Source organism: Rana temporaria, chromosome 6, assembly GCF_905171775.1.
Source record: "Rana temporaria chromosome 6, aRanTem1.1, whole genome shotgun sequence".
Classification (NCBI taxonomy): Eukaryota; Metazoa; Chordata; class Amphibia; order Anura; family Ranidae; genus Rana; species Rana temporaria.
The window spans coordinates 13,829,126-13,840,577 of NC_053494.1; the positions used below are offsets into that span (position 1 = coordinate 13,829,126).

An 11,452-nucleotide genomic window follows, 5' to 3' on the forward strand; every position below is an offset into this window, starting at 1 on the left:
CTCCCAGTGACACCAGGGCGTTGTTGCCTCCCAGTGACCCCAGGGCAATGCTGCCTCCCAGTGACCGCAGGGCAATGTTGCCTCCCAGTGACCCCAGGGTGCCGTTGCCTCCCAGTGACCCCAGGGTGTCGTTGCCTCCCAGTGACCCCAGGGCAATGTTGCCTCCCAGTGACCCCAGGGCAATGTTGCCTCCCAGTGACACCAGGGCAATGTTGCCTCCCAGTGACCCCAGGGCAATGTTGCCTCCCAGTGACTCCAGGGTGCCATTGCCTCCCAGTGACCCCAGGGTGTCGTTGCCTCCCAGTGACCCCAGGGCAATGTTGCCTCCCAGTGACCCCAGGGCAATGTTGCCTCCCAGTGACCCCAGGGCAATGTTGCCTCCCAGCGACCCAAGGGCATTGTTGCCTCACATTGACCCCTGGGAAATGTTGCCTCCCAGTGACCCCAGGTCAATGTTGCCTCCCAATGACCCCAGGGCAATGTTGCCTCCCAGTGACCCCAGGTCAATGTCGCCTTCCAGTGACCCCAGGGCAATGTTGCCTCCCAGTGACCCCAGGGTGTCGTGGGCCTCCCAGTGACCCCAGGGCAATGTTGCCTCCCAGTGACCCCAGGGCAATGTTGCCTCCCAGTGACCCCAGGGTGTCGTTGCCTCCCAGTGACCCCAGGGCAATGTTGCCTCCCAGTGACCCCAGGGTTTCGTTGCCTCCCAGTGACCCCAGGGCAATGTTGCCTCCCAGTGACCCCAGGGCAATGTTGCCTCCCAGTGACCCAAGGGCATTTCTGCCTCACATTGACCCCAGGGTGTTGTTGTCGTCCAGTGACCCCAGGATGTTGTAGCCTCCCAGTGACCCCAGGATGTTGTTGCCTCCCAGTGACCCCAGGATGTTGTTGCCTCCCAGTGACCCCAGGATGTTGTTGTCTCCCAGTGACCCCAGAACATTGTTGCCTCCCAGTGACCCCAGAACATTGTTGTCTCCCAGTGACACCAGGGCATGTCAAAGTTTAGCTAACCCGCAGGATAGACACAGGTGCACTACGTTGAACCTGCGGTATGCGTAAACCGCAGCACATCAGTGTGAAAGCAGTCTTAGGCCCTTTTCACATGATCGCCCGACCCAATCGGACCCTCTTTTTACCTCTATAGAGCAGCAGATGTAAACAGACGTTTGTCCGCTTACGCCCGTCTACCTCTGATCTGCAAAAAAAAGAACTGAAGGGAATCTGTCCCCCTTCCATCTGGGCGGATTGAATCGGAGGGCCTATAGAAGCCATGATCTGTCATCCGCCCGCTCCACTCATTGTGGCCCACGACTGGTTATCAAGTTGCCTAAGTGGCACTCGCTCTTCAAAAGGTTGGGTACCCCTGACATAGAGCCTTGGCAGGATTTATGGGCAGGGCTCATTGGTTGAGCAGGACTAGCAGGGCCGGCCTTAGGTGTTCAGGCGCCCTGTGCGAGCTAATCCTGTGGCGCCCCCCCCCCCATCTTCACTAATCCTGTGGCGCCCCCCCCCCCATCTTCACTAATCCTGTGGCGCCCCCAAGACATTGTGCAATTTGCCACCCCCCTGAAAGTGTCGCCTGGTACATTGGTACCATCGGGTCCCATGTGATCATGTGAGCAACTGACTGCGACTTACATACTTACATTCTGCGAGCTGTGATGGCCGCACGGCGCCCCTGTTGCCCATGGCGCCCTGTGCGGCCGCACAGCTCGCACACCCCAAAGGCCGGCCCTGAGGACTAGACCATTAGCCAGCGGGTGCATTTACGGGGCAGATAAAGACTTAAGGGGAGCTGCAGAACGAAGCCACCTACTCTATTTATGACATCAGGGCTACAGACTAAGCACCATGAGGGGTTGATACACCACTGGTCACCCTGTGCTATGGGGGGGGGGCATTGGCTGGCAGTTGTATGAATTGGAGCAGCAGGGCCAGGGGCATTATTTAACCAAACTTGATGGATGGATTTATGGGTGGTAAATAGGTGGTTGAACAAGGCAGAGCATGTTTCAGGTAAGCCACAAGATGGCCATTGTTCGCCTACATTTATTGTTTTTCTTGGAGTTTAACGTTAATTTTTATTTTATTTTTTTATTTTCTCCATGAATAGATAATCCTAAATTACACACATTGAAATCTTATATGTCTTAACATATAGTACCATGCCTGTTGATTGTTTGCTTCAGTAATTTATAATCCTTCTTTTTGCCCGTCAATCTCATCACCTCCACAATAACGTTACGGAAGAGCGCTGCATCTTAACCACAAAGGTTTTCGATTGGCTGGCGGGCCTCCACAGGTAAAACACTGCACCCTGGATTATGTGCACAGGGATCAATAGATAATTGGCTATGGAATCAGAGAACAAAACGCTGCATTCCGGGCAGATCTGGATCTGGAGATCTGGACCAGCTTCAACTTTTTGGCCTGGGAAATATTTGCGTTGCCGAGTCACATGGGCCGCATGAATAGACAAGTGGGAGAAGGAGGGGCACCCTAATTTTATATAAAGCGGAGGGTTCTTTGTCTTCTGGTTAATTTATTACCACTCGCCTCTTAACTCATTCACCATGGCTGGAAAGGAAATCATCGTGGTTTTTGGGGCCACTGGTAAGTAAATGACTGAATGTCGCAACAGCACAGAGGCTCAGTGGTTAGCACTGTTACCCTGTAGGGTTGTTACTATGTAGATTTATCTACAATCTACCCAAACCTCACAGTACTTACTGGACAGTCTCTTCAATCATTATGGAACTCTATTAGCGCAATCTCTGCAAGTTCCTGCACACCTGCTGTACCCTGTTGAGGGTCTTTCACTCTCGTTGGCAGAGTTTTTTAGTTTTTTATTACAGCTAATGTTAATGGTGGCGTGGAAACACATGAAGATGGATAGGAACACTCAAAACTTCCAGGTGGACAGGAATTATGGCAGGAAGAGCTTGCTGTTGGAGTACCCAAGATAGTCTTTCTCAGCAGGGTTCCATGGAAGCTTAGGGTTCCTCTAGAACATGGGTCTCCAAACTTTCTAAGCATTGGGCCAGTTTATTGTCCTTCAAGCTTTAGGAGGGCTGGACTGTGGCCCGTGGGAGTAGAAAATGCCCTGCCATCAGTGCCCCATCCTTGGGTTTAATGGGAGCAATAGTGCCCTATTGTTGATATTTGTGAGAAGAATAGTGCCCCATTGATGATGTCAGTAGGGGTAATGGTGCTCCGTCATTGGTATCAGTTGGTGGAATAGTGCCTCAAGGGCTAGATATGGGTAAACAAAGGGCCACATCTTGCCCCTAATCCACAGTTTGAAGACAACTGCTCTAGAGGTTGCTAGTGGTTCTTTGACTAATCATCAATGTAACCACTAGGGTAAAGGACATTTTTCCTCCAATGGTCCACCATTGTGAAGACATTTGTCCACTGACCATCAATGTAAGCTATGGGGGCTGGGAGAGTAAAATATATTGATATAAGATTGCCCCTTGGCTCTTTTACCATCAATGTAAGAAGCCCTACTCCGCTGACCTACAATGTAAGTGGGACCCCCCTTCATTGACCACCAATCTAAGAAGGCATTTCTTCACTGACCATCAATGTAAGAGAGTTAGGGGCTTCTCCACTAATCACTAAATATATTCTTTATCCAGCTGTCCACCAATGTGAGATTTCTCTTGGATCATTGACCATAAATAGAAGAAGCCATTCTCTGCTGACCTACAATGTAAATGGGACCCTTCCCTACTGACTATCAATTAAGGAGATGTAAAGGGGGACCTTCTCCGCTGACCATTAAAGTAAAGGATTTCAACAGGGGGGGGGGGCAGTTTTTTACTGGGAGGAGGGTGAATTTATGCTTAGGGGGTATAAGCATGCAGATTAGTGCTCAAATCATTAAAAAAAAAAATTGGAGGGGGATTTTGCTGACATATAATGCTCATGGGGGGGGGGGGGGGCTTGAGGACACAGTTTGGTATGTTTGCCCTGGGCTCTAGATGACCTTGTCCCGGCACTGCTGGTAGTGCTACTGTACTGTGAGCAGTCGTAGTAAATAATTTTCAACAGGGGTTCCCTAAAACGTTAAAATTATTTAAGGGTTCCTCTGGGGTGAAAAGGCTGATCTAAGATAAAGAGCCAAGGACTGTCTCTGCCCACCACACTTGTATTATAACTAAGATATTATATTGATGAGGTCACTTTCTCTTGTAGGTGCCCAAGGTAATTCGGTGGCATGTGCTCTACTGGAAGACTGCACCTTTGCGGTCAGAGCAGTGACCCGGGACCCCAGCAAGCCAGCAGCTGCAAAGCTGAAGCAAGCCGGCGCAGAGGTGGTAGCTGGGGATCTGGACAATGAGAAGAGTTTGGAAGCTGCGCTAAAAGGAGCTCATGGAGCTTTTTTGGTCACCAATACGTCGGGCCAACACGCTGACCATAACAAGGAAGTCACCCAGGTAAACATTAATGGGGAGGGCTTTTTTCAGCTGGAACATGGGGTCCATTGTTGCTTGGAAGGAATCTATTGTTGTTGGGGTTGTCTATTGTTGCTGGGGTGGATCTATTGTTGATGGAAAGGATCTATTGTTGGGGGATCTATTATTGCATTGTCCTTGAATTATTTTTCCCATTATGGGCGAGAGTGGGGCCCCATGTCAAGTTTTGCCTAAGGCCTCACAAAGCCTAGAGCCGCCTCTGCTCATCAGTCTGCTTCTTCTCCTTTTACTGTTCATTCACTGGCTGGACGGGGTAAGGCCGAAACTTGTATGTGTTGCTGTACTGCAGCGGATATATATCAGGTCTCCTCTCCTGTCAGACAGAGCTGTGCTGTGTTAATCTCAGGACTGGATGGACAGGTCCTTTGGCAGATGAATCCGTTCCCATGTGTGTGATTCATATGTGTATTTAGCTGTTTGTTTGAAGTTCAGTTGATCTGATGGTGACATGGGTGTGTCCTTCATCCACATATTCTGTGCCAAAAGATTTTTCCAATCTCAGAAGGTTAAGAGGTACGTGTTTTTTTTTTTTTTTTTTTTACTTTTTGTATCAATAAACGCTTCTTTGTAATATTACTTCTGGGCAGACTGACCATATTAGAGTCGGCTGATCTCAGATGTCGGTCCGTTTTCCCCCAACTTAGAGGAACGGCTTTGTCCTCTTCTCTCCTAGGGAAAATTGGTGGCCGATCTTGCCAAGCGCCTGGGCCTGAAGCATATCGTTTACAGTGGTCTTGAGAACGTGAAAAAGCTGACCGGTGGAAAACTGGGCGCCCATCACTTTGATGTCAAAGGGGAAGTGGAGGAATATTTCCGACATATTGGATGTCACATGACCAGCGTGAGGCTTTCCTTCTACTACGAGAACTTCCTAGGCGATTATAAGCCCCAGAAGTGCGAAGACGGGAAATGCTACGCTTTAAGTATGTAGCAGAAAATGTGTTATTTTTTTATTATAATTTTTTTTTGTATGATGGAAGACAGTTGTCTGGGGGGGGGGGGGGGGCTTATAGCAGATGACTGTAAACACGATGGGGTTGATTTACTAAAACTGCGCAACATCCGGTGCAGCTCTGCATAGAAACCAATCAGCTTCCAGGTTTTATTGTCAAAGCTTAATTGAACAAGTTGCAGTTAGCAGTTGATTGGCTGCCATGTAGAGCTGCATCAGATTTTTCACTCTTCAGTTTTTAGCTTCATAAACACGATCGGATTTACCGCAGATAAACCTTTTGGGCTAGATTCAGCAATGATTTACGCCGGAGTATCTATAGATACGCCGCGTAAATTCAAAGCTGCGCCGGCGTATCTTTTTCTGTATTCAGAAAGCAAGATACGCCGAAATTAGGCTAAGATCCGACTGGCGTAAGTCTCTTACGCCGTCGTATCTTAGGGTGCATATTTACACTGCCCGCTAGGTGGCGCTTCCTTCGTTTTCGGCGTAGAATATGCAAATGACCTAGATACGCCGATTCACAAACGTACGTGCGCCCGGCAGAATTTTTTACGTCGTTTGCATAAGGCTTTTCCGGCGCAACGTTGCTCCTGCTTCTATGAGGCGTACGCAATTTTAAGTATGGACGTCGCTCCCGCGTCGAATTTTGAATTTTTTACGTCGTTTGCGTAAGTCGTTCGCGAATAGGGCTGGATGTAATTTACGTTCACGTCGAAAGCAATGATGATTTGCGGCGGAATTTCGAGCATGCGCACTGGGATTCTTTCACAAACGGTGCATGCGCCGTTCGTAAAAAACGTAAAATACGCGGGGTCAACGATAATTTAAATAAAACACGCCCACATAATCCCTATTTGAATTAGGCGGGCTTACGTCGGCCCACATACGCTACATCGCCGTAAATTAGGGCGCAAGTTCTTTCTGAATAAGGAACTTGCGCCCTAATTTACGACGGCGTAACGTATCGGAGATACGTTACGCCAGCAGAAAGATCAGCGGATCTTTCTGAATCCAGCCCTCTGAATTTTGTCCAAAGGGCGTTGGCCAGCAACTTGTCTTGCATACAAACCGCAAATAATTGTCGGCCAACAAACGAAGCTACGTGGTTTTTCAGCTCTTTAGCGCCACCCTTTGGGCAACTTCTGCTAATGTTGTCTTATGCTTAGCATTGCTTTGGAGCGTGTATGTTTGTACTTTGTTTTTGTTTTTTCCCGAAGGACTTGTGTACACATGATTGGAAAATCTGACAGCACACATTTGTTCAGCAAGACAGGAACAAAAGAATTGTTTCTGGACAGCCGCACTCTGAACAATGGTTGCCTTTATTGAAATAGGAACAGCAAACAAAACGAAAACCTGGTTAACTGACGCGTTTCGCACTAAATCTAGTGCTTTAGTCATAGCACACAATTGTTGTGGGAAAATTTTAAAGCATGCCATCCCACGTTTGTTGTTGGAAATTCCGACAACAATTGTCCGATGGAGCGTACAAACGATCGGATTTTCCGACAACAGCCTGTCATCACACAATTCCTGTCGGAAAATTTGATCGCGTGTACGAGGCTTTAGTAAATCAACCCCAATGGGGTCTAACTGGCATCTAACTGGATGCCACTGGCTACTGCAGTGGGAAGAAGCTCCGCAGGGGCGGGGACTAAATGAACAACTGTATATAGACTGTATATAGAACTGAAAATGTTAGGCCATATCGCCTGTGATGGTCCTACACTCTTTCCACTCTGCATCCGATCAGTTTGGGCCTCGCCAATTGACCCCCTCTTCCCTCCCGACCTGGGGGTACCCCACCATTCCCTTGTCTTTTTCCTACCCAACCTTACTGCTTAATACCCCCTTTCTTCCTTTATCTTTCCTTTCCCTCTCTGGTGTCCCCCCTTCACCATCTAGCTCCCCCCCTCCTATATATATTATTTTTTTCCTTCTTCCTCTCTTTCTCTCTCTCTCTCTCTTATTTGTTTTTCCCCTGTGTTTTTTTTTTAAATTTGTGTGTCTTTTCATTTGTGTTTTTTGTTCGTATGTCCTCGAATTTAGCTTTGTTTTTCTAATTTTTGTGGATTCTTCCGCGATTTAATTTCTGAGCAATCAAGCTCAGTTACCCTATGTTGACCCCCGGTCTTGGCCGGAGGGTTGTTGATGTTCGACAATTCCCACTACCACATTTGCTTTTAACCACTTCCTTACTGGGCACTTAAACACCCTTCCTGCCCAGAGGACTTTTAGCGATTCGTCACTGCGTCGCTTTAACTGACAATTGCGCGGTCGTGCGACGTGGCTCCCAAACAAAATTGACGTCCTTTTTTTCCCACAAATAGAGCTTTCTTTTGGTGGTATTTGATCACCTCTGCGGTTTTTATTTTTTGCGCTATAAACAAAAATAGAGCGACAATTTTGAAAAAACAATATATATATTTTTTACTTGTTGCTATAATAAATAGCTCAATTTTTTTTTATTTATTTTTTTATCCTCAGTCTAGGCCGATACGTATTCTACATATTATTAGTAAAAAAGTTATAGCGTCTACAAAATAAGGGACAGAATTATTATTTTTTATTATTTTTTTTTTTACTAGTAATGGCGGCGATCTGCGATTTTTACTGCGACATTATGGCGGACACATCGGACACTTTTTTGGCACCATTCACATTTATATTGCGATCAATGCTATAAATATGCACTAATTACTGTATAAATGTGAATGGCAGGGAAGGGGTTAACACTAGGGGGTGAGGAAGGGGTTAAATGTGTACCCTATATAGTGTTCTAACTGTGGGGGGAGGGGGGTGACTGGGGGAGGTGACCGATCTGTGTCCCTATGTACAAGAGACACAGATCGGTCTCCTCTCTCCCTGACAGCACCGCTGTCTGTGAGAGCCGGCAATGAGAAATTATCTCATATGTAAACATATGAGATCATCTCTCATTGGCCGCACAGATCGCCTAGCAAACGGCCACTCCGATTGGCCGTTCACGGCGATCTGTGATTGGCTGTGTCCAAGGGACACGGCCAGCACAGACGTTCCCCGCTGCGCGCTCGGGAGCGCGCACGGAGAACGCAGAAAGGGGCGGCCGTAAAAACACAGCGCCCCAGAGAAGTAGAACCACCCTGCGGCCGTATATAGTCGTACGGCCGTCGGGAAGTGGTTAATGTGCATTATTAAGCTGTGTTATGTCATGCTTATTTGTTTACATCCCCTGCATGGTATTATTATAATCGTTTTTAATATTTTTAAAAAATCTCAATAAAAAAAGATTGTACCTGAAAATGTTAAAGGCCGATTCACACAGGGGCGACCTGTCAGGCGACTCAGCCGCCTGACAAGTCGCGCTCCGCTCTATTCAATGGAACCGTTCTAATAGGAGCGACGCAAGTCGCTCCGACTTAGAAAAAGGTTCCTGTACGACTTTGGGGGTGACTCGGGGCGACTTGCATTGACTTCAATACAGAAGTCATTTTGCAAGTTGCCTCAAGTCGTCTTGAGATCGCCTTGCCGAATCGCCCCCCAAAGTCGTCCCGCCTGTGTGTGAACCGGCTCTTAGGCCATATCAATACTGGAAATAAACACAAAAATAAGGGGAGGAAGAAAGAAAGAGGAGAGAAGCGAAAGATGGACACTGCCTGAAAAAAGCTGAAATTTTATTTTTATCTATGTTGATATTAGACCTGCCGATGGGTGATGTCCCCCTGGATGGAATCTCAGTAAAGGATTTGGGTCCATGTGTTGTCAGCATCCTGAAGCATCCATCTCACTATGGCGGGAAGAATATCGGACTCAGCGCAGAAAAGTTAACAGTGGCACAATACGCACATATTATGTCTGAAGTCACTGGAAAGACCATCAAAGATGCCAAGGTAACAATCACTTTACATATATACATATATAACAGCTAGGGTTTCACCGATACTAGTATCGGTGCCGATACCGAGTATTTGCACAAGTATCGGTACTCGTGCAAATGCACTGAAACCGATACTTTCAGGCTCGGTTCTTTGAGCTGTCAGTGGGTCTCCCCTGTTGATAGCTGAAGTGTTAAGGAAGTCCGGTAATTGGAGCTGTCCAAAAAAAAAAGCAGCCGCCAATGTTTATTAACAACATTGCTCAGCCCTTGAAACACTAACATAAAAAGAAACATTGCTTCTTTTTGTATCTTTCTGTTTCTTCATCTGCAGATCAAAGGGATGAACAAATGTTCCTCTGTTTAACCCCTTATTAACCCTTAAAGGGGTTGTAAAGGTTCATGTTTTTTCACCTTAATGCATCCTATGCATTAAGGTGAAAAAACATCTGACAATTACCGCCCCCCGTTTTACTTACCTGAGCCCTGGAAAGTCCTGCGTCGCGAATGCGCTCGATCGTTGCCCGGGCTTCTCGGCTCGCGCTGCTGTCAATCAAATCCAGCCGGCGTCTTCCCGAGTCCTCTTGAGGCTTCAGCTTCAGCTGAAACTCAGCACTCGTGGTGAACATAATAGGATCCACCGGCAGCTTCCTCTACCACTGCACCTTGCATGCCCTCACCCACTGAGCACTATGTGAGTGCATTTTATATTGTTATCATTTTGTTACCATTTTTTTAAAACAATACTGCACTACGAGGCAGGAATGGACTGGCCATTGGAACTACAGGGAGTTTCCCGGTGGGCCGATGGCTCAATGGGCTGGCTTCAGTGACAGCGGACCGCCGCCCCCCTCCACTCCTCTGTCTCTCCATTCCCGCAGTGCTCACCTCCTCTCCCTCCCAGCAGCGCTCACCTGGGGGGGACAAAGAAGCAGGGGGAGGACCAGAGGAGCATGGGGGAGGGGACAGACAGCTGACTCAACAACTATGGCCTGGAGTTTCTCACTTCTGCACCAAACTGATTCTTTACCCCGGGTGAAATAATGTCTAGCTTCCCCACTGGTACTGCCTATAAGAGTATCAGTACCAGCTGTTCTACTCTAATAAAGTAGAACGGCTAGTGGCTAGTGAAGGGGGAGAGGGGGCCTGGGTGGCCGGGGGGAGGGGGTGCGGGAGTTGTCTGGCCGCCATAGGAGAGACCTGTCAAAGTGGGCCAATCTGGATGAAGTCCAGGGCCAAATTTTTGTTCCAGTCCAGCCCTGCTACGAGGTTTGGCGCTTTTCTCCTTCTTTTCCTTGCCCTCATGTTTTTGTATAAGCATTAATAAAATTACCTTTAAAAATAAATTCAGAGACAGTGAAAGGGAGGCACAGGGAAATTAGCCAATGAGGGAGGCTAGAGTCCGAAAGGGTTTTTCGCCTGGTTCCTGGGTTGTTTACTCATTGGTTTCCAGTGTAAGGGAACACGCCTTGAATGTTACATAATATCACGTTAGAGAAGTTGGGGATCATCTGTTGAATAACATCCAAAAAAAGATCAAGATCTCCCCTCTGTAGTTGGTCTAGCATGAATGGAGCCAAGAAGGTGTGACCTCATGGGTTCCCGAAAGAAGGGGCGGTGGGTTAAATCAATGAACTGTATGGGTTGGTAGGTGGGAGAGGTTCCAGAAGGACAAGAATTAGTTCCTAATCATATATCTACATTGCCCCTTCAGATCCACCATGATGACTTTGAGAAGCGCATGGCCCATGGAGCGAAGCACATGGCTGACATGTTTCGGTTCTACATGACGAGACCAGAACGGGATGTGGAAGTGACCCACAAGCTCAACCCCAAGGTCAAGGCTTTCCGCCCTTGGTTGGAGGAAAACAAGGCCGCGTTCTGTAAAGAGTGTAAAGAGTGAAAACAATGGAAAATATCATTTTTTAATAAACAGTGAGCCAGATGTATTATTGGTCGTTCTTTGGTCTGTATCTAACATCTAACCGACACAGTTGGATCCACAGTTGGCTGGTGACAGGTCAGAACAGGGGAAAAAAGAGTAGAACGTAGAGAAATATTCCCACACTTGACTATACCATATTTAATTATTGAATAGAGTTTATCTTTATGTATATGAGATATAATACAACGAATACATCAAAGGGCCAGTCCACTCAGACA

The 11,452-nt window shown here is 47.3% G+C and overlaps 1 protein-coding gene across 1 annotated transcript; it reads left to right on the top strand.

The window, feature by feature from the left end:
• Positions 1-2,512: 2,512 nt before the first annotated feature.
• LOC120943139 (nmrA-like family domain-containing protein 1) lies at positions 2,513-11,236 on the top strand. Its single transcript, XM_040356271.1, has 5 exons — positions 2,513-2,613; positions 4,201-4,442; positions 5,155-5,404; positions 9,115-9,305; positions 11,004-11,236. The coding sequence occupies exons 1-5, from the start codon at positions 2,574-2,576 to the stop codon at positions 11,190-11,192; spliced, it is 912 nt and encodes a 303-aa protein (XP_040212205.1). The 5' UTR covers positions 2,513-2,573; the 3' UTR covers positions 11,193-11,236.
• Positions 11,237-11,452: the final 216 nt, after the last annotated feature.

Excerpts from the sequence above, each read along its gene's own strand:
- LOC120943139 (XM_040356271.1), top strand. The coding sequence starts at position 2,574 with ATGGCTGGAAAGGAAATCATCGTGGTTTTTGGGGCCACTG. Across the intron at positions 4,443-5,154 it reads ATAACAAGGAAGTCACCCAG|GGAAAATTGGTGGCCGATCT; the intron begins GTAAACATTAAT and ends CTTCTCTCCTAG. Across the intron at positions 5,405-9,114 it reads CGGGAAATGCTACGCTTTAA|ACCTGCCGATGGGTGATGTC; the intron begins GTATGTAGCAGA and ends TGTTGATATTAG.